The sequence below is a fragment of the Pituophis catenifer genome, unplaced genomic scaffold (assembly GCF_029215685.1).
Source record: "Pituophis catenifer annectens isolate HBS135680 unplaced genomic scaffold, rPitCat1.0.hap2 SCAF_4, whole genome shotgun sequence".
Lineage (NCBI taxonomy): Eukaryota > Metazoa > Chordata > Lepidosauria > Squamata > Colubridae > Pituophis > Pituophis catenifer.
In genome coordinates, this window is record NW_027256884.1 from 31469023 (window position 1) to 31492961 (window position 23939).

The 23939-nt window shown below is 36.0% G+C and overlaps 1 protein-coding gene across 1 annotated transcript in view; it reads right to left on the reverse strand.

The window, feature by feature from the left end:
* TUBGCP3 (tubulin gamma complex component 3) overlaps positions 1 to 23939 on the reverse strand; it is a 72020-nt gene that overhangs the window by 22074 nt on the left and 26007 nt on the right. Inside the window, exons 6-13 of the mRNA XM_070942659.1 lie at positions 23214 to 23386; positions 14891 to 15009; positions 14158 to 14283; positions 10454 to 10522; positions 9425 to 9557; positions 7002 to 7168; positions 968 to 1078; positions 217 to 325 (exon numbers count right to left, since the gene is read on the reverse strand). Coding sequence (XP_070798760.1) covers positions 217 to 325; positions 968 to 1078; positions 7002 to 7168; positions 9425 to 9557; positions 10454 to 10522; positions 14158 to 14283; positions 14891 to 15009; positions 23214 to 23386 — 1007 coding nt within the window. The remainder of the gene's footprint in view (positions 1 to 216; positions 326 to 967; positions 1079 to 7001; positions 7169 to 9424; positions 9558 to 10453; positions 10523 to 14157; positions 14284 to 14890; positions 15010 to 23213; positions 23387 to 23939) is intronic.

The following is a 23939-nucleotide window of genomic DNA, read 5'->3' on the forward strand; positions in this document are numbered from 1 at the left end:
CTGCATCTCCTAAAGAAAAACTTTATGGTGTCATACAAGCCAGAAAACTTTAGCTCTTGAACTTTTTAGACCGTATTATTATTTCAGATAATGAAAAACTGCAAAATAATGAAGTAAGAAACAAAGCTACTGCTGAGTTTCTATTAACCTTAAGACAAACTTCTATATGGCAAAAGTTAACAAACAACCTATTATAAACTTATTCTAATTCCATACCATCCTTTGGAGATTCTGCAGATCTGGGCACAGCTATCATCTTTGATGATGGACTTTGGTCATGACAAACCTGATGTAAGAAGTTTATGGATTTTCCTATTAGGAGAACCTAAATGTGAAAAGAATATTATGGTATTTTTGAAGCTTTTTAAGAGCAGAACATTTTCCCTTTCAAAACATTTTTCAGGGAGTATGCTTTACTTATTAAAATAAAGCATACAAAGAGCAAACAACAATAAATTTCCAAAATTTACCACAGCTTCAATAGCTCCTTCCAATTCCATATTCTAAGCAGACTTAGCAAATAGAGAGGGCCATTCACCTCGGTTTAATGACGGTTTACCACTTTGGATGCCCAGCTTAGTACAATGTTTTCACCATTTATTGTAAAAAAAAGTTCTATGTGCCCAATTTTGGAAACTAGTCTGAAGAAAAAGGCTCTATAGCAGTGGTTCTTTGACCCAACTGCCCCATTTCCAAGTCCCAAATAATGTCATTACTCCCCAACATTTCACACAAGTGGCTTGGTGGTAGCAATTCCAAACTGGACTCTCACAAAAAAAAGCAACTATAAATTGCCTCTTAAACACAGGATATGCCAAATTATTCCCAGTTTAAGAACCACTGCTGTATAGAATATCAACTTTTATAAGGTCTGCTTCCACATTATGTGTGTGTATATCTGTATACATGTATGTAACAGTCAATTTTAAAGTGATCATAATATTCTATCAGGTTTATTTTTTCATACCTTTTTGGAGTGATCCATTGTAATGAAAGAAGGAATCATTGATTTTCTCAATGTGTATTTGTCATGCCACAACCGATCTGTTTTCACTGTAGGATCTGAAGCTACAAAGAACTGTGGATAAAACAGTTTTATAATAAGCCTAAATATGATACATATATAATCACACATATTTTTGATACATATATAATCACACATATTAAAAACTAATATATAATTTATATGTACTGTAGATAGATAAGAGTTGGAAGATACTTAGAAATAATTTAATCTAGCTCTCTATTCAATGCATCATTATTATATTTTTATCAGAATACCCTTGCTGCTTAGTCATAACCTCTTGGCAAAAAAAAAAAAAAAAAAAAAAAGGCTTTATTTATTTTTTTAAACTTGTTTGCTGTTTTGCAAAACCAAATTTTCTCATGGAAGCTTACTATAGACTCATTTTTAAAAATTCATTTTTAAAAGACTATCAATTCACAGCAAAGGGTTATGAATACATGCTGCACAAAATTGGAAGTTTTTAGCTTTTCTGTTTGCCTAAAACATTAGGAAAAGAATCATGTCATAACAGCATCCAGTTTGTTCAGAATCTAGTTAATTTTGAGCTTTATAGGGCACAAAATCAATTAAGTATAACCTAGAGAATTTTTTAATTTTTCAAAAAAGAAAGTATGTCCATCTATTTAAGAAATACATTTAGAGAAAACTGGTGAGAAAATTTTAGTTCCCCTCCTTCTCTTTTGCTGGTAGCCATAAGTTCCTAATGCACATTAGATCATCTGTTAAATAATTCAAAAATAAGAACAATCCCCTCATTCATTATCTATTTCCCCAATGCTGGAAACAAAACAGAAGAATCCAAGTGAATGCAATACTTTGAGATTAATGTATATAGATGCAAAAAGTGTCTATCCCACAGCCCACAGCCCTCAGCTCTTCTAGCTGAGAGATCTCATGCTAGAAAAATTCAATAAACCAATGTAAAACAAAGTGAATTAAATATATTAATCATGAATATCAAAGAAATATATAACAATTTTGGGAGAACATGTAATATTCAGGAAGGCTTCAAATACAGTTTGCTATTATTAATATTAATATTCCTGTAATCATAAGCAATATACCTTTATGCATTAGAACTTAGTTTTGAAATGTATCATTTTAGTTTTGACAGATACAGTACCAAGACCTTGACCTCTTCCTTCTCATAGAATGAACATTGTTCTTTCTTTTTTTAGCTAAATTCAGTCAAATAACCTCTGCAATATCTTAGGACATTTCCCCTTTGAGGAGACTGGGCCTCTGGAATAGCCTACTGTAGGAGTTCTATCTGTTTGAACATTATTTGCTTTCTGAAAAAAGATAAAAACAGAGCTTTTCCAGAGGGCTTTTTGGGGTCTAACACAATATATTGCTTTCAGACATTTATTTGTAAGATATTTTTGTTTTATTACTTTGGCATGTTCATTTTATTAATTTAGCTGCCAATTTCAGCAATTGTGAAGTTAGAAATTGATGAATAAATATTTAATTTTTTTGCTTTATTTATTTATATCCTGCCTTTATTGTTTTTACAAATAACTCAAAGGGTGACATTCTAAAAATTTTGAAATTTGCACATCTCTGCTGGTTTTCCACAATTATGGCTGGATACCACATCAAAAGAAAAGCACACAAAATTCAGGCATTAAGACAAATGTAAATTGGTACCTATCAGTGCTGTTTATCACCACATCTGGTTTAAGCAAAGTGATTTATTTCAACCCTGATTTGGTCACTTGGCTTACTAAATGCCTCCTTTCCCCTTTTATCTGCCTGCATATACATCTTATATCTCAATTATATAATATTCTTCCTTTGCTTATTCCCTCCTTTTCTTTACTGTGGTAATCAGGGATCCTAACCTTACATTGTTCCTACTAATATATTAACACAAAATGAGGGGAGGATCTGCATTTGTTAGCTCCTCAAAATAAATACACATAAATGTATACATGCATATACTTTGTAATATTAGCATTGTGAAAGTATTAGCATTGGTACATGTTATTTATAAGGCTGTTTTAAATCCATTTTGTTCCCGATTAAATGAAAGAAAAAGATAAGATTGTTTACACAACAATGGAAGTAGGCACATTTAAACAATATTGGAACTTCTATAAACAAGGCACTAAATCTCATTATATCCATTCTAATGCAAACACTTTAGTTGGATGTCTTTGATCATTATCTTCACTATAAATGGAATGCAATTTCTGAATTAGATGTTTTGGCTGTTTATACTATACATCCTAATCCCATAAACCAGACCTTGTCTGAAAGTAGATTACTCTGTTTTTATGTAAGAAGAAACAATAAGAATTTGTAAAGACATCCCATTTTCAATTTTTAAAATTTATTTATGAGTAGACAAGATCACAGGCATCAATCTAAATCACATACTCAATATGTGCTATACAAAGAAGTACAAGCAAAAAAGGAACAAATATGGATATGTGAAAAAGGGCAAGGGGGAACAGATCCCAAAGCATAATAATCTACCCACTCTCCATATACACATTTGCACTGGAACATACTAGTAACTCATAAATATGTGTACACAACATATACACTTACTCATATAGGAAAGTATATGTTTTAAAGGTCCATTTACTATAGCTATTCTGCTCAACAACAGGCATGAAACCATAATTGAAGTATTAATGAGAAAAATATAATTTTAAATCATCAGACAATTAAATCATCTTTCAGAACCATGAAAACGCTCATTTTATAACCAGGGCAAAGTAACATGCAATTAATGTATTTAGAAAATACTATTTTTATATTTAAAAAATACAAAAAGCAAGAAGAGCATTTTATAATAATCCTATGAAAAAAAAAAGATCTTAGAAAGGCTGAAGAAAACCAAGGTCAGAACATAATTGCAATATAATTATTTTATTGATTCAGTTTACCCATTCAAGGTTCTTTGAGTTTTGTTATTATATCTAGTACAAAAAGAATTGAGGAGAAATGAGAAATCATAGTACAATCTAACTGATGAACAAATGCCAAGGCCTTCCAACTAACAGATAACAGGGGTGATTTTCTGCTGAGGAAATTAAGAGCCTGTTTACAAAAGCAATCAATGTCCTAGAGGAAAATCCACATTTTCATTTGCCCCAATATAATGAGGCCCCTCTTTTCTTCCCCAAAACACTATATGACAAGCTTTTTGTAAGGGTCATATTCACCAGGATATTCATATTTGCTATAGTAGAATGTTCTTGGGGTTTTCACCCATAAGATTTCTATATCAGATGGAAGTTTATTTTACTAATTAAAGTTCAAATTTATAATGGACGTTGTGCATTTATCCTAGTACATAACCAAATTAAAATTAAATGTTATTTTTATGTTAATGGACATCCTTCATACATTTTGACTTTAACTGAGAGAATTTCTTAGCCAACATGGCTGCTTTTGAAAATTTGTGAAGTTATTAAGTTTATAATTTATAATCTATTTCAACAAACATTAAGAAATATTAGATTTTTAAAAATAAATAAATAAATAAATAAATCAACTATTGCATATCCATGCTAGATCTCTGATAAATATGGGACATGATTCCTTGGATCCTGGTCATTTTATCCTAATACAAAGATGTGCATAAGTTTTTTTTTACAGCCAAACCATGGAGGACTAATTTAAAAATAATTTATTGGTTGGTTTATGGGTTATAGACACTGGACCTCCAGAACAGAACAGAACAGAACAGAACAGCTTTATCTGGCCAAGTATGATTAGAAACACAAGGAATTTGTCTCCAGTGCAGAAGCTCTCTGTGTACATGCAAAACAACAGAGTAGTAATAATCATAATAATAATACCAGTAAGAAGGGATAATAAAGAAAATAAGAAGGATAATAATAATACTATAGCCATACAACATGGATAAATATATTTAGACATAAGAAAAGATTTTGAGAATTAGGTGTTCAGCAGAGTGATGTCATGAGGGAAAAAATTGTCCCTGTGTCTAGTTGTTTTGGCATGCAATGCCCTATAGCAGCATCTGGAGCGAAGAAGTTGAAGCAATTTATGTCCAGGATGTGAGAAGTCTAGTTATTTTCTCAGCCCTCCTTCTGACTTGTGCAATATGCAGGTCTTCTATGGGAGGCAGGCTGGTTGTTTGTTTTTTTCTAACTAACTATCCATTGAAGTCTGTACTTGTCCTGTTTGGTTGCTGTACCAAACCAGACAGTTATAGAAATACAAATGACAGACTCAGTAATTCCTCTGTAGAACTGTATCAACAGCTCCTGGGGCAGTCTGAACTTCCCAAGTTGACGCAGGAAGAACATTCTTTGTTGTGTGCTTTTTTAATGATGGTTCTAATGTTAGATGTCCATTTCAAATCCTGGGAGATTATAGAACTCCAAAACTTGAAGGATTCTACTGCTGATATTGTGCTGTGCAATATAGTAAGAGATGATAGAATAGAAGGGCTCCTCCTAAATTTTACTCTTATCTCTACAATTTTAAGCATGTTCAGCTCCTGATTGTTCCAGCTGCACCACACAGCCAGGGGTGCTATTCAGCAGGTTCTGACAGGTTCTGGAGAACCTGTAATGGAAATTTTGTTCTGCCCCAGCTACGGATCCCAAAGAACACAGCAGAAACAAACTCTGAACAAAACTTAGTTTACTCAAATAACACAGTTTTAGCAAATGCCAGCTGTTAATAAAGCGTTCTTAACAACCTGCCAGAATTCCACAGATAAGATATTCAGAGTCTTACTGGAGTTGGCAGAAACCCCAGAAACAAGGTTTGCAGAGACATCCCGATTAACGAACTAAAGTTGTTTCCTGCAGCTTGTTACCAGCTGTGTACTTTCTTAAATAGGCTAAGAGTGGCCAATTAGCCCCAAGCCTTATTCTCGAGGAGACCTCCTCCTGAGGAACCACTCCTGCCTTTTGGCAGTTCTGCGTGCCCGTGCATTGAGAAGAGGCTCCTCCTCTTCATCCTCTGAACTTAAACGAGCCTCTGGAGGTTCTCAAGGCCCTGGCTGAATCCCTGCCTATGGCACCACATCTTCTTCAGCCTCCTCGCTGTCTGACTTGAGCGCCGGCTACACAGGCTGCTGGTGCAGCACCACACCAGCCTCGTCGTCGTCGGGATCAACAACAATCCGCGTAGGCCACTGGCGGGCCACAACAAATTTTGAGTAGTTTGGAGAACCGGTAAATACTACCTCTGGCTGGCCCCAGAGTGGGGTGGAAATGGAGATTTTGCAATATCCTTCCACCAGGAGTGGGGAGGGAATGGGGATTTTGCAGTATCCTTTCCCCTCGAATGCGGTGGGAATGGAGATTTTGCAGTATCCTTCCCCTGGAGTGGGGTGGGAATAGAGATTTTGCAGTATCCTTCCCCTACCATGCCCACCAAGCCCACAGAACAGTAGTAAAAAAATTTGAATTCCACCACCTCACACAGCCATTTGTTCAATCCCCCATCTATATGCAGACCCCTCACTGTCTCAAATGAGACCAATGACTGTATCAACTGCAAACTTCAGTACTTTAATAGAGGGATCCCTAGAGATGCAGTCATGAGTATAGAAAGAGAAGAGCAATGCAGAGAGCACACAGCCCTGTGAGACGCCTGTGCTAATTGCCAGGTTATTAGATGTGATGTTCCCTAGCTTCACCTGTTGCTTCCTATCCAGCAAAAAGTTAATAATCCATCTACAAGTATGGACAGCCACAGCTAATTGAATCAGCTTAGAGTGACAAATTTCTGGAATGATGGTACTGAATGCCAAGCTGAAATCTACAAAACAGCCCCATGGATAGGTCCCTGGAGATTCAAACCGTTGAAAGATGTAATGCAATGCCATATTGAGTTATTTAAAAATTAAGTTATTAATTAAATTATATATTAAGCTCATTTTTAAATTTTGATAACATAATAATTTAGTAATAAGTTTAAAATGAATATTAAGTTTATTATTAAGTTATTGAAAAATAACTTAGTTTATATAACTCACTTCATGGTATGTGTCCTCCAATTCTCCATCATAAATCCAACGATAAAGAAAATTCAGGATGGGATGTGATACAAGGCCAAGAATATGTTGCACCAGGGATTTCATGTAGGGATCGCCTGTTTTACTGTAGGCATGAACAGCTGATGCAAGTTCACCTCCTTTTCTTCCTGGAAAAATACAGTATATAAGGTCTGATTGATGGAGAATCTACTAGAACATTATAATCTGGGATATCTTCAATACTTCTGTACTGAGGCATTCCTAAGCAAATAGCTAGGAATGAAATTCTGAACCGACATCATAGGCTAGAGGATGAAGCCACTGTTTCTCTACCTTTACCTCCTGGTCCTATTAGCTTCTCTTATTTAGCTGATTGGAACTTGGCAGAAGGCACCCAATGCAGCACAACCAGATAAGAATCTTTCCTTAAGCCATTTAACCAATTGATTGCCCTCTGTAAAGATGAGGGCAAATTTCCTTCTTAAATTTTCTGCATTATAAATCCAGCCTGCTTTCCCCCCACATTTTCACAAAACCTAATGGCCTGCTCTATGTAACTCACACAACTATTGAAATAATTGTTGCTGGGAAATTCATTCCCGATGTACTTTCCACACAGTTATTCTCTCCATCAGCCACACCCTTTCATTCCATGTACATGGAAAGATCAAGAATATCCAGAGCAGCAGGAAAAGAAAGAATATCCCACTCTGACCCCTCTCATATTGAGAGTGGCAGGCATGAGCACACCCACCCACCATCAATTTTCATAGCAGAACATTCCACTTCAACTGAAGATGCTGGGACAGCTGCATTTTCAGAATTCTGCCTGTCACCTTCTGCAGTCTCCTGCAATCCAGGGTAAGGTGAATTATGGAGGCTATCAAGGTATCTCTGCAACTCAATGACCGAACAAGTAAGAAAGATGTCTTGACAGAAATATGAAGAAGCTTTACTAAGGCAAAAGGGGCTGAAACAGGGTAACACGCACTACGGTGGCACAGTGATTAGAGTGTAGTACTACAGGCTCCTTCTGCTGACTGCCAGCTGCCTGCAATTTGGCAGTTCAAATCTCACCAGGCTCAAGGTTGAGTCAGCCTTCCAGCCTTCTGAGGTGGGTAAAATGAGGACCTAAATTGTTGGGGGCAATATGTTGACTCTGTAAACTGCTTAGAGAGCGGTGTAAAGCACTGTAAAGTGGTGTATAAGTCTAAATGCTATTGCTATTTGGAAGTGGTTCAGGCAGAGGCCTCCCTGGTTCAATGGAGTATAAGAAAGGGAGGAGACGCAACACAATCAGATTTGCAAGATTTTGCTATTTTTGCCAATCTCAATAAAAATAATTTTAGCCTTTCTTGGTTTCTCAACCTAGCGGGGACAAGTCATCAATACCAGGTATTTCTCGTTTCTAGAAATGGAGTCTTTAGCAGAAGGCTTTTCATGTGGCCAGTTATTGTTTCATTGGGAACAGTAAAAGAGACAAGGTATAATGGTTGTCAGACAGGTACCTATACAAGTGACTGTTACCTAAGCAAGTCAAACCTACAGAACATCCACATACAAACCCACTGGTATTTAAGAAGTTTAGTCTCCTTGTAATTATGACTATGGGCTCAAAGAAAAAGGATCAGCTTGAGTGATTCATTTTTTTAAGATGAAGGACTAAGAGAATTAGTGAAAGACACAACCTGGAGGACAGAAGGGAAAGGGGGACATTATTGAAACCGTTAAATACATTAAGAGTGTGAATAAGGTTCTAGAAGCAGTATTTTGAATATTGAGCAAAAATCAAGAAAACGGGGGCGTAACTTCAAACTGACAGGATGAAAGTTCATAAGTAATGTTAGAAAGTATTACTTCACAGAAAGTGTAGTGGAAGCTTGGAACCAGCTTCCTGTGAGGCACTGGGTCAATCATCTGTAACTGAGTTTAAACATGCTTTGGATAAAAACATGTCTATCATCCAACAAAAATTTAAAAATTTAAAAAATTTAAAAAGTTCAAAGGGAAAACTTGATGGACCGCTAGGTCTTTTTCTGCCCTCAGTTTTCTGTGTTTGTTTCTATACAAGGGACATAAGAAGTTCAGTATGTGACTGTCTGGATCAGACTGCTTTTGGGAAATGTCAAGAGTAGATTCTTGGGAAGGAATGATCACTGAAGAAAAGAGAAAGTATAGTGAATGATGATAGCATAAAATATAGCTCTATTTCCCTTTATTGATTTCACACCCTTCATTTTGATTACTATTCCTTACTCCCTTTCTGGCTTCCACACAATGTTGCTTACCCCAAAAGCAATAGTGTGATGTGTACATATGTAATAGTGTAGTCCTGACAAATCATCTAATTGGAAGCTTGCGGGGTATCAGTATTATTTTAACATTCATTTTTATTTTATGTGCAATTGGAAGTATTGTATTACCATGACAGTGATCAACTAGAGCTGCAAGAGTTTTCAATCTTATTTTAGGATCATACGTCCAGACTAGCAGACGGCGAAGGGTTAAACTGTTTTCAATTCCCAAATTGACACCTTGATCATCTTCTACCTGCAACTGGGAAAAAAAACAATCAAGAGATTAAAAAGAAGTTTTATTCTATGCATACCAATTCTGAAATACATTGCACTGAATTTAAATGGGACTTAATCCATTAGGAAGATAAAATTACTTCCTCAAACCCTCTTCAATCAACAACAAACCATCCTCAAAACAAACAACTCTTGTTTATTTTAATCTGAGTTTTAATCTCAATTTGACCCATGCAATTATATATTCTTGATTGTTCACTGTCTGACTGGAGGTTTGTGTGGAAAATGTGTGTGTGTGTGTGTGTGTGTGTGTGTGTGTAAAAACATGCTTAGAATAACACATTAGAAAATCATCAGAACTGGCATTTATGAAAATATATAAAAGAAAACCTGTGCTTATTAAATAAATCAGAAAGCACATACATGGGAAATTGTATATAATAAGAAATAAAATTTTAAACCTCAAATATTAGAATAATTTGCTATAAAATAGTTGCCAACAATGTTTCTGTAATAATAGCAACATTTTTAATTTAATTCTATACACATTTCATGTTATATAAATACAAGAAAGTTTATAAAGTGGAATTATTAGTTTAGCAGCTCAGAAATAATATTCTGACCATGCACAACAAAGTGACCAAAATGTGATACAACAGAAAATGGATAGTGGGAAATTAGCAGAATTATAATATTTTGTTTTCTTGTCATTCTTAGGCAGCACAGTTTAACAACTATTTATAAATCTATAATAGAGACTATAGCTCTCCAGAGATTATTACATTACAACTCTCAGCATGCTGATCATTAACCAAACTAGCAAGAGTTTCTGGGAACTGAAGTCTCAATTCTTCTTGGCATGTAACAACCCATTCCTGAAGCACAGATGCACAACTGTCAAATTGTGTGGGCTTTATTTACCTGTGAGTGTAAAACAGACAATAATCTGTAGTATTCTTTAAGTTCTTGGTTTAAGGCAGCACAAAAACTCTAAAAGACAAAAGGAATCAAAACAATTGTTATACTTCAATTACATTACAGAGTGGTCTGAAGGATTATATTCTGTTGATTCAAAATACGTTGGAGGAAGTAAAGTACCTTGATCTCTTGTTGTCAGATTTCACACCTGTATGTCGAAGGAAATGGCACCGTTCAATTCTAAATGACTTTCAATGCAAACTGGACAGAAGGAGTACAATAACCAAACTAGGTGATCTTTTCAGTTGGGATGGAAGGAATTAACTGTCCTCAAGAGGTTGGGGTTAGTAATTTCATTGGTTGGGTTGAGTTTGTGCAACATATGTTGGGAGTGTTAGGTAGGCCACTCTAATGGAAAAGTGACCTTCAATTTGGGACTGAGCTTCTGGCTTACCAACCTCATCCTAAGGAACAGGGAGCTAGATTGCTGGTGCCATTGACCTTAAAAGTGCTGATGGCGAATCCAGATCTATTTGCAATAAATCAGTTGTCATCTATGATTTAATAATGAATGAGGCAAAGGTGAAATGTTGCCATGTCAGTTATCAAGTTCTTCAGAATCAGCATCATGACCGTTGTGTTAGGAGTGACTCTGATAGTGATAGAAAACTTGACTAAGACAAAGCAACTGTGTTGTGATATTGTGATGTGAGGGCCCATATGATGCTGTTGAATCGGAACTTTCAATGGTTTGGGTTATAACAATGATATTATATTGTACAATGTCATTTTTGCTATTGGGGAGATGCTGTTGACCCCCTTTCCCAGTGCCTAGAGGATGACAGAGTCTGGATCGGAGAATATAGATTGAAGTAGATCTCTGGCAATGTAGAGAGAAAGGAAGACTGTTTTTTTTAAAAAAGTTCATTTTTATGTGAGCCACCAAGAGTAGCTTTTGATTTCAGCAGCCACAAATATTTTAAAAAATAAACAAACTACCTCAAAGCTATTGAATGGGGTACAACCTGTAATGTACTAACTGAATAACACAATACTTATACGCGATGTTCTTCATAAAACAGTGTAATGATCCACTGAATTCATTTGGGGATTATGAATACTGAAGTGAACCTTTTAAAAAGTTAAGAGAATGTCTGTCCCTAGAAGGTACCCACAGCCTTTATTGAGAATAAATAAAGCATAAATAGCAAGTAATCTGCATAAAAGAAAAGGAGAAGATAAAACAGCAAATTGATTAAAAAAATCAATTTACCAAATATTAAAATCAGGTTAATAAGGAGTTTGCAGTAATGAACTGAAAGAAAAAATTTAAACTCATTAAATTTTCACCTTGTAATTTTTTTACAGCCAGATAACAGGAAAAAAAATACTGTAATTTAAATATTTGATTTAAATGTCAAGTTGTAGTCTTTAGAAGATTGGAAGATGGAGAGATAGAGAAATGGTAGACCATGCGCTACAACAAAGTGGAAACAAAGTGCACAAATCATTCTCCTTGACATTTCTCCTTTCCTCATCTCTGCTGTATTGCAGCAGAGATGAGGAAAGGCAGAAAGATCTAGCAGCACGTCCAACTTCACACGTTACCATAGAAGCAAAGGAAAGGAAAGCTGCCTTAGGAAATCACTTGAATTTCATTTTTCTACATATCTAAGTAAAATGCAAACCAATATCTGCTTTTTCTATTCCATTCTGCCCAAAACATGTACAAATGATCCATAAGATTAAATTACAGTTAAGATTTAATTGGGTAAAAGAAGGGTACTATCCATAGTTATGTAGAAAAGGCCCTTGGCAAATCAATGAGACCGTGAGATTTGAACATAAACAATAGCTCACTGATTTGTTTTTCTTTTTTGGGGGGAGGACAGACACTGTAAGTGAAGACCGTGGGACATTGCAACTATTGTAATTGTAAGCCAATTGCCAAGCATTCAAATTGTGATCACATGACCATGGGGATGTTATGACAGTTGCAACAAGAATCCCTTCTAATTCTCTCTTGTTTAGTGCCCAAATTTGAAACAACTGTAACTTCAAATAGCTGGTGAATGAGTGGACAGTCAATGAGGATTAAACTGTACTGTCCTTTTATGGTGTACCTTCACTTACAAAAAGCAGAAAATTATGATAACAAGAAAGGAGCAATTTACATGCTGGAAATGCAATCAAGCACAAGGCATCTTCTTCTATGTATGGTGGCTTTGCCCAGAAGTTACAAAATTCTGGATTAAAATACAAAAATGGCTAAAAGAAATTACACACTATAAAATAGAATTTAAACCTGAACTGTTTCTTCTGGGGATTATTAAAGAAAATTATCCTAAAAGGATAAAATATTTAATTATTCATATAACTGCAGCAGCTAGAATCGTACTTGCGCAAGCTTGGAAAATGTCCACTATTCCAACAGACTGTGCAATAATTTGGAAAAGTTTCAAATGTGCAGAAATGGACAAACTTACTTTAGAATTAAACAATAAGGAAGACTCGGAATATTACTTAACTTGGGATAATTGGTATCAATGGATAGAAATTAAAAATAAGGAATGTATAGAACAAAATAAGATATAAAATGTGATTAAATATGTCGATTAAGTAGGAACATGAGATGAAGAAAGTTAAGAATTAAGTACTGTCAGAAAGACGTTGAATTGTATAATTATTACAGATGTATTTTTATTATAGAGGTATTTTAACTTGTATTTTTGGATTTTAAGTGTTAATAAAGGTTTTTCAAAAAAGAAAGAAAGAAAGAAAGGAGCAATTTACTGCTTTATGGTCTAAATCAGCCTTCCCCATTCTGGTTTTTGCTGAGAATTTTGGGATGAAACCACTCCTTTAAAGGGGAAAGTCTGAGTTAAACCAATATGTCAGATTTTAAGAGAAATGATAATATAGAGACAGAAGCAAGTATTTGCCAAAAGATAGTAATAACACTACTAATGCTATTAAAACTGATTATTGATAAAGTATTCAAGTTAGAAAAAGAATAACTTCACAAATCTAACCAGTGGGAGGGAAACTGTAAAGATAAAGAGTAGACATGTTTAATGTGCCGTGTCATTTCTACCTAAAGAATTCAAATTGCCAACTGATAAAATAAATATTTTTAAGTAGCTTCTGTGATCTGCTGTAATCAGACATATTAGACTATGGTTTCCACCATTACCACTTAGTCGGCCACCCAGAAACCACTAGGTTTTGGGGAAAATTGATCTGCATCATTCTTCTTTGAAGCAGGGCCTTTTCAACCAAACTGGAGTTCTGTATTCAGCTGTTGGTCCTGCAGTAAGAGCCAGCTGCCTGAAGAGTCTCCCAAATATAATAGGGTGCTTTCTTCTCTTGCAGGCGGGACACAGAAGGAATTAATATTTTGACAACTTTCCTTCTACTAGGTGGTCTTGATTACTAAACTAAATATCGGAAATGCCATAGCTCAATCCACAGATACTTCACCACTACCCATGTGCTGAAGGGATGTGCCAATTCAGTATCTTTGGTTTCCTCCCTGAGAATATCAGGGAGATATTCATGGAGGGATTATGTATCCAAACAAACCATTCTTGACTCCTCCTGCTCCCCTGGATTTTTCTAGTTGACAGTTTTTATAAGTAAGTAACCAGTGGCAGGGTTTGTTGTCTCCCAGCAGAAATCATTAAAGAATTCTCATTTTATTCACATACCTGACCCACCAGTCCAAATGCACGGTCCATGCTTCTCTGGTCGGTATATTTTCTTATTTTATTATGCAGCCATCCTAACTCAGCGAGCCGGCTTGTGGTGTCTCTGAGAGACTTACAAAGATTTACCTAAAGGATTAAGGTACAAATGCTAAGTAAACAAGCTAAAAAACCTGTGTCATCAAGCACAATATGGACTACTCAATCTACATACTGAGTTTTTTTGTTTTAATCTATCCCATCGTATTATGATGTTTATAGCAATTCACATTTAGTGTATTTACAATGACTTGCAATTGGGCAGATTACTTGAAGAACTTGCTCCTGTATAAACCTATATGTAATTAAGATTGATTACTGGAAACTTTTCCACAAGGTCAGCCAACTGTGGAAATTTGGCGGACAGCAACTAAAAAAAGGCCATTTCTATCTTTGCCTCTATATTTGGATGCCAGATTTTTATTCCAAGGTCAGGTAATATTACTTCTGAGATTGAATTTTGTTGCTCTTTTAAAAATATCTGTATATTTAATGCATGTCTGATATTTAACTATTGTTTTATGGTCTTTTTGTTTTATTATTAACCAGAGCTTGGATATCAACAATGTAAGAATTTGACAGAGAATGCTTTTTTAAAAAAATGGTAAAATGAATAATGCATTGCAATCTATGCACACAGGCATATTCAAGTTTGATCTCCCCCATCTACACTATGTCTAATAAGTTAACACAGTACCTTTGTATCTACTTTGTAACAGTTTTCCGAATTAAACATCTTAATGATTTTGCCATCTATTCCCTGGAAAACATATAAAATGTCTCTCACAAGATATGCCTCAGTTATTTCAATAGATCCTGTAAAAACAAAAAGAGATCAAGGCAGTTCAAAGATTTGTTTAAATATTTGTTCATTTTTCTTTCATAACAAACCAGTATGTTAGCATCTAGAAACTAATTTCAGTTTGAATATACTTTGGTGCTATCACTATTTTAATAATCTTTGACATATAATAAATTATGAAAACGCTAAATTCCAACATACATGAACATATATCTGTTACGAAATAAATTAAATTCAGAAAATACTAAGCTTCTGGTGTTTCTTAAATATTCCCACCACTTCTTTCTTCATCCATCCATCTCACATTTAATTCTGGAAAACTGTACTCAGTAAATCATCATATTCTTTTAAAAAATTAAGATTATTACTGAATGTTTCAAATTCCAAATATCTACAATATAGATTTAAAAATTAAAGAACACTAAGGCTTGTATTTTTCCCTATAGTCCACAACACACTTAGTATTTATAATATTCATAAAATCCATCTGCTGTCTTTATAAATATTCTTTAACTGGGAATATGAATGTTTTCAGAAGCAGTTACAAAAAATAATGGCAGGGTGTATCCATTTCTTCAATTACATTTGCAAACTAGAATGATTTTTTTTTACTGACATAGTATAAACATAGAAAATTAAGGCAACGGCGTGTTTTTTTTCTATATTTCTATGACACTGGTCCAGTGCTTTATCCACATCACAGAATCCAGGGTATCATATGGAAATACTGTCTAACAAATAAAGCAGTTCTATTATACTTTTGAACCATAAAGTCAGCAAGAGAAGGCAACAAAATAATAAGTCCAAAACAGTTTCTCCTGAAAGTTACTAAGCAGATAAAGCACTCTATAAAGTTATTTACATCCAGCATTGAACAACTAACTTCCCTGCAAAATGTTTTTTTTTTTAATTGACTGGGTTAATGTAAGAATGACATGATTTATTAAATGATTTATTTCAGATATTTTTAATACTTGCTTAGTCATTCATTCATTCATTCATTCAACTCATTCATTCAACTTATTGGCCGCCCATCTTATTATAGGGTAACTGGGTAGCTTACAATGTTAAAAGAATAAAACTATATAAACCACATATATAATATTAATAAAATACTATAAAAATACAAATTATCAAATCTAAGTAAAAAATGAGAGGGAATAGGATGAGCAGGGAGAGAGGTCAATTAATCTGTCAATCACCTCTATTGTAAAACTCTCCCACTAGAACCCCAAATCAACTGGCAGAGCCAGGTCTTCAGGCTCTTGTGGAAGGTCAGGAGGGCTGGAGCCACCCTCACTCCAGGGGACAAGATGTTCCAAAGGGCAGAAGCTACAGCAGAGAAGGTAGCTGGAATACCCTGTTCAATGGGGCCCTCAGCATGACTCCTCTGCTGGCAGAGGTGGGGTGGGCCAATCCCATTGGGATGAGACATTCCCTCAAGTAATCTGGACCCATGCCATAATCTTTTGCAATTAATTGGAACAAATTCAAGCTTATTTTATACCTAGCAAAATCCAGCTGCTAGTACATTGGCTCCATTTCTAAAATTATAATTTGAGTCATGAATTAGGCACTTCATACTTTAACATAAGCAATTTATTACAACCACATTTTTTAAATGATCCAAGCACACACAAAGCTTAGGATGTTAACCTTTAACACAACTCCTGAGAAGGGTGTCTACCTTACCCACTCAGTTCTTTCAGAAACATACAACGACTAGAAGGAGGCAAGATTAAGAGAAAACTAATTAATGACATCATCAAATGATATCCTTAGGAGGAGGATTCACTATTTTACTGAAAATTATAAATACAGGTTTTCAAACAATGAAAGAAATCCTACCGGGGCGGGGGGGGGAGAGAGATTAAGAATAAGCCCTTTCCTCGCTAGTCTTGAAAGTGGTGATTATGAAGAGTTGTTTCTATTTTAGAAGCAACCTTACTGTGTCCGTGCCATTTTGTGGATGTTCTGCAAGCATTCCTCCCCTGCTGATAGGTGTATATACTAGCAAATTTAGCTATTCTTCTATAGAATCTACACCTTGGTCCTATACAATTCTCAGGGGAATGTTGACTTTTCCTGGATTAGTACAGTTTCTTGCTTTATCACAATCTGCTCCTGGAAATGTTACTATGAAAAGCAATTTCCCACAATTCAAATACAAGGCTCCCTTGGCTGTACAAAATTATAGCTGCATGTTTTCTTGAAACATAGTCCTGAGCTTTCAAATGTGCAGTTTACATTATAAATGGCGTATATGTAAGCCATTTATTTTGATGATGATGGCTGTAAGCCATCATCATCAAAATTATGACAAATCAAGGCTTGAACTATCTCGCTTTGCATGTAATGAGTCTATCTCATATATTAGTTTCATCTTTTAAACTGCATTACTGAAATAAATGAACTTTTGCACGATATTCTAATTTTTCGAGTTTCACCTGTATTACTTCAGACAGCCTTCTGCAAGGAACTGTATCTCTTAAAGTCCTTTTAAAGTATTTCTTTTTCAGACTACAGTCCTGTTCCCTAGCTGGGGATGAGCAAAGCAATATCAATCTGGCTTCTTTTACTGTTAACAGAGTAAATCAGAATTCAATACCCACATTCATTTATCTAAGGCAGTTTTTTCAGCTGCCTTTCAAAATAATTCTGGATTGGAATGTAATTTCCCAACATACATTTTCTACCCCCATCTTACAAAAATATTCTATTTTTTTTTTCTGTAACTTTTTGTCCTGAGAAGTATTTGTCATTGAAGATTAAGATCAATATAGAAGGTTATGCATGTTTTATTATATTCTAGCTTTTAGTGAGAGTGCTGTACTCAGTCTGCTTGTTAATTTATTATTTACTTATTTGCAATATTTGTTGACTGCCCCAATTGCTGGATTCTCAAAGGAGAATTAACAGAACAACATATGTTTAAAATGGATCAAAACTCACATACCAAAGTGGATGTCCACAATCAAATCCAATGGCATAGTGAAATAAAAATATTTTAACTATCACACGAAATACAAGGAGACGGAATGTGGCACCTATGTCCGGGGGAAGCATACTGCAGAACATGGGGGTCATTACAGAGAAAGCCGGCTGTCAGAGTCAGATATCTCATACCTCCCATGGAGATGAGATCCGTATCAGACCTTAAGATATACTGTAGATTGGACTGCAAAATCCATTTTGGAAAGGCAGTGGGTTGATGTAAATTGATGTTACAGTGCATAGGGCTTTATCATTTATTACCTACATTTTGAATTGGCACCAGAAATTACCAGTGCAGCAACCTCAAAACCTCAGTCTAGACTCTAGATCAATTATACCTTCTGTATCATTTCCAAAACTTGGACAATGTACAGTGCATTTCAACAGTCCGACCACATGGTGATCAAAGTATAAGCTGTTGTTTCCACATAGGGTTCCAACTGCTGCACTATAGAGCTGAGCAAAGGACCCCTTCAAGTCATATTCATATCCAAGAGGTTGTGAGCCTACACCTACTCCTTTGGGGGAATATAATCCTAGAAAGAGTAACTACTGGGATTAATTTTACTGATTGTCCCAATGCTTATTGGTAAAAAGGTATTGATAGAATTTCATCTGAGTTTGTTTCACTTCATCCAGATTTTTAACTTCCAAATTTAGATAGTCCTCAACTTATAACCATTCATTTAGTGACAGTTTGAGGGTTACAACAGCATTGAAAAAAGTGACACGATCAGTTTTCAATCTTACAACTGTTGCAGCATCCTCATGGCCATCTGATCAAAATTTAGGTGCTTGGCAACTGGTAGTTGCACTGTCCCAGGATGATGTGATCACCATTTATAACCTTCCCAGCTGGTTTCTGACAAGCAAAGTCAATGGGAGAAGACACATTCACTTCACAACCATATAATTCATTTAACAATTTCAATGATTCTTTTAACAACTGTGGCAAAAAGGTCATAAAATGTGGTGCAACTTATTTAATAACTGTCCTGCTTAGCAACTGGAATTTTGGGCTCAATTGTGGTCATAAATTGAGGACTGCCTATACCAGTTCAAGTTTTCAATTGAAGGCTCAGTCTGATGTGGAAATGTGTAATTGAATGTAATCAAAATAATCTCTCTCTGGGGCTTCATACAAATGTTAAATAATAGAATAATATATGATTATAATAATATAATAAGAAATTTCCTGACGGTCAGAACAATTAAGCTGTGGAACAACTTGCCTTCAGAAATTGTGAATGCTCCAACACTGGAAGTTTTTAAGAAGATGTTGGATAACTATTTGTCTGAAGTGGTGTAGGGTTTCCTGCCTAAGCAGAGGGTTGGACTAGAAGACCGCCAAGGTCCCTTCCAACTCTGTTATTCTGTTTAATTTAAGATATTTAATTGCTTAAGGATCAGAAGTAATCTACAATATGGGAAGAACACTGAATCCTGTGGCATCCAACATTTCTATCCCTTAACTGGGCCCGAATTCTGACTGACAGGAATTCACATTATTCCTTCTTCTAGAATTCTGTACAGCTAGATTCCCAGTATCTTCTCTACATACTTTCCCCAAAAAAGGGAAATTGAAGAAAGGAATGAAAATGTCAAAAATGTCTTCAACCTACATTTCTTTTCAATTAATTACTGTATTTTTCACACTATAAGACAGTGATGGCTAACCTTTTTGCCATCACGTGCCAGGAGGGGGGGAGGTTCATGCGCGCAAGTGCCCACACCCATAATTCTATGCGCCCTGCCCTGCGCATGCAACCCCCCTCCCCCCCCACTCCTGGCACATGATGGCCTGGTAGGCCCGTTTTTCTTTCTCACCTGGCTCCAGATCCTCTCTATGCATCTGGGGAGGGCGAAAACAGCCTTCCCCACCCACTCGGAGATCCTCTGGAGGCCTGAAACGGCCCATTTCCCAACTCCCGGTTGGACAGGAAGGGACGTTTTTTGCTGTACCCAGCCTCCAGAGACTCTCTAGAGCTGAGCTAGCATGCCCACTGATATGGCTACGTGTGCCACCTGCGGCACGCATGCCATAGGTTCACCATCACAGCTATAAGACATACTTCCCCCCCCCAAAAATGGTTGGAAATGTCTGTGTCTTATAGAACGAATACTGCGGTAAGGGAGGGGGTTGGTGTGGCAGCAGCATTCACTGCTGCCACCTGTCACCACTGCCTCCAGGAAACACTGGAGTCTTCGCTGCCAATTGCCACCACCGATCGCCACCACCACCAATCGAACTGCGGCGCCATCAATGCCCGCCACCTAGAACAGCTGATCGGCGGTATTCCGGGAGGCCGATTCAACCGCCAATCAGCTGCTTGGCAGCATTCCCTGGCACCAGCAGCAGCTCAGCTCAGTTGACCGGTGATGGGCGCAAGGGAGTGGAGCCCTGACAAGCCACAGGCTGGGGCTGCAACAACATGCTGAAGCTGACCAGGCTGTTTGCTGCAAGGATGCTAGCCAGATGAATATCGGATGGATGCTGGAAGGCATTTTTTTTTTCTTGTTTTCCTCCTCTAAAGCTAATGTGCGTCTTATGATCCGGTGCGTTTTATAGTGCAAAAAATATGGGTAGTTCCATTAATCCCAGTGCTGGGAAAAAAATGTTCTCACTTTACAAGAACATACACCAACTCCTCATTTAGTGACCAAGTTCTGCAAATTTGTCTGAGTGCTGCCATCCATTCAGATAAGTAGTTGCTAAATGAGAAATGGGTATATACAATTAGAATAAGGAATTCAAAAAGGTAGAAAGAAAACTTGAAGTTCTTGAACATGAAGCAAAGTGTATCAAACTAGATGTTTTAGGAATGAGTGAACATAGGTGAACCTGGATGGTCCATTGGAAAATCATTGATATTGAGGGCATGAATCTCTATGTAAGAATAGAGAGAGAAATAGCAAATGAAAAGTTTTTTTAAACGGTAAAGAGATCTGCGATGAGCTCACTAATATTTATACATAGTTAATATCTTATCCAACATAAAATGGAGACAACAAGAAAGAAAGCTGATTTACTTTTGCTTCTCTAATTACAATAAGGGACCTAGTTACTCTTTTGAAATTTTTTTAAAGAAATAAGCTACTGAAAAAATTAACTTGGAAATTCAACATACTGTATAGAAAGGGAACGGCAAAGGAATATATATATATATATATATATATATATATATATATATACTATGCAATATGTATTTGTATTATAAATATAAATTTGCAGGATTGGAAAAGATGTCAGCAGGAATCAAAATTGGAGATTAAAATACAAGCAATTGAAGATACACAGATGACATAACTTTGTTAGCTGAAAATAAAGATGATTTATGAGAAATATTTATGAAAAGAAAAATGGAATGTACTATAAAACTTGCCTATTAAGAAGTTTACAATGTTAGTATCAACTTACATATTGATAAGTCAGAGGACTGGAAGACAATGAGAAACTTCACCTCACATTCCTCCTCCACTTCACTGAGTTACCAGTTGGACTATTTTTTGATATCAATTATAATAGACTGGTAGACAGTTTTAGTCATCTTCCTATCAGTTGGAGTTCCAGGAGACCAACAGAGCTACATTCAGAGCTGTGTTCAGACAAATTATAATGTCATTTATGCAATTTAAAATATGGCTAATGTTTCCATTCCAGGTAACCATCTACATTTGCTGAAGCCTGTCAAGTAATGGTTGTTTAATCTAGGGAAAAAAACCTGTTTGTAGAATCTATACAGGCTGTACGGACAGACCCACTTGGAAGACTTGATACTTAAGGCCACTGGGGCTCAGCTTCCAGGGAAACATAAATTATATCAACACATTTTTCTGCTGCTTCAAGAAAGGAAGAATACACATTAACAGAGCCATGATGATTCTGTATCTGGAGACTATGGGGTCAAGATGGAAAGGAGCAGATTCATGGTCAATCCTAGCACAACCAAATGGCAAATGAATTTCGAGGCCTACTAAATTCAAAGACTTCTATATTTAGTTCTGACTAGCTAGCATTCTTCAGAAAGACTTGATGCACAATCTGGGAGCCTCCTAGACTCATGACTCCTGCTTGAAAATCAGAAGGCAGCCATGGCTCAGAGGGCATTTGAAATATTACTGGGCCTATTGTGTGTCTGGGAGACCAGATACACAGTCGCTCATGCCTTAGTCACCCTTGTCTGGATTACTGCAATTCATTCTACTTGGCTGCCCTTCAAGATTCCCTGGAAGCTACAACTGGTCCAGGATGTATGATGCACAGACAGCTGCAGATGCACCTCAATACCTTGTTATTAACACAGCTGCCTGCAATTTCTGCTGGTTCGAATCTCTCCAAGGCTCAAGGTTGACTCAGCCTTCCATCCTTTCTAAGGTAGGTGAAATGAGGACCCAGTTTGTGGGGGCAATAAGCTGACTTTGTATAAAATATACAAAAGAATGAAGGCTATTGCTTAACGCATTGTAAGCCGCCCTGAGTCTCCGGAGAAGGGCGGGATATAAATCAAATTAAAAAAAAAAAAAAATACACCCATGTAACATTGTCACTTTGAGGTTACCAGTGGGCTTGGAGATACAATTCAAAGCTCAATACCTTAAATATCATATTTAAAGCTCTTCGTGGCACAAACTCTGAATTTTGTGGGACTATCTCTCTCTGATTATCTCTACCCATACAGTAAAATCCCACAAACTCGTATGTTCCAGAGCTTATCTCTTAAGCAATGTCCTCTCATGGAACCCAGGATTCATGTCTTCTCTTTCACTGTACTTGCCCTTTAGAATAGTAATCCCACCCAAGATCCAATCCCACCTGGTTTTTCCCTAGACATTGGATCAGGAAGAGTGTGAACCCATCTGGTTTGACTTTTCTGATTGTTGAATCTGCCTCTTGCACACTCAGTATTATGTTTTCTTGCATCTTATTATTTTTTACATTTTATTATTATAATTATATATGGAGTCATTTCAAGAGGGGAGCAGCAATTTAACTAACTAGCATTTTTCCATACAGTCACCAAGAGCAAACATAATTCAGTGGCACCTAAGCAATTAATAAACACACTAGAACTTATTTCCAAATAATTATATTTTAAAAACTTTACACTAAAGTTTTTAATATGGACAAAATAATGAAGCCTCCAATTTGATAATTGATTTTTAGGTTCTTTCAACTTTGAAAGTTTACACACACTGCAAAGTCAGTGAAATACATTTCTCTTACCACTTATGTCACCCTCCCGCCTTGATCTTGGCTGATTACGTGAAACTGTGGTTGAAAGGCCTTTTGAGGTAGAATTCTGTAATGTAGGCTGGCCTGCAGTTAACGTCCAAGCAAGCCGTGTCCCCAGCTGTTGTCGGAGACAATCTCCTACTCCCGTACGTTGATAGGATTGTCTAAGAAAAGAAACCCTAGATATTAATATAATAATGATAAAATGGCAATAAAATATACGAAATGTTCCAAATATTTTTACTTTTCCATGACTGTCCAATGATGTTCCAGCTAAGCCTAATTCAAGCTTTGCAGACAGAAAATAGATAAAAATAAATAAATATACAAATACATACAAATTACCATCACTATAAAAGCAAAGGGTTTCTCATGTGTTTCCTTCATATATAACTCCTAGCTGTATAGCTCTATAGTATAAGAGGAAGTGCCAAAATCTTTAATGTTCTGCAGACATCTTGTCTAGTATATTAAATACAGTACAGAAGAAACATATTGTCATCCCTTCAGTTGTTTGCTGCCAAAAAAGTTATATAGCAAAACAATGTTCTTTAATGGGGCATTAAAGACTGACATTTCAAATGCCTTCTGAGAGAAACTATCTTCCACATCGACTTATTAAATTTAGACCTGCCAACGCGAGCTTCAAAGCTTTGTTTCAATGATTACTTGACTCTTTTTTATGGCTATATGGTTTTTGGTTTTTTGTTTTTGTAA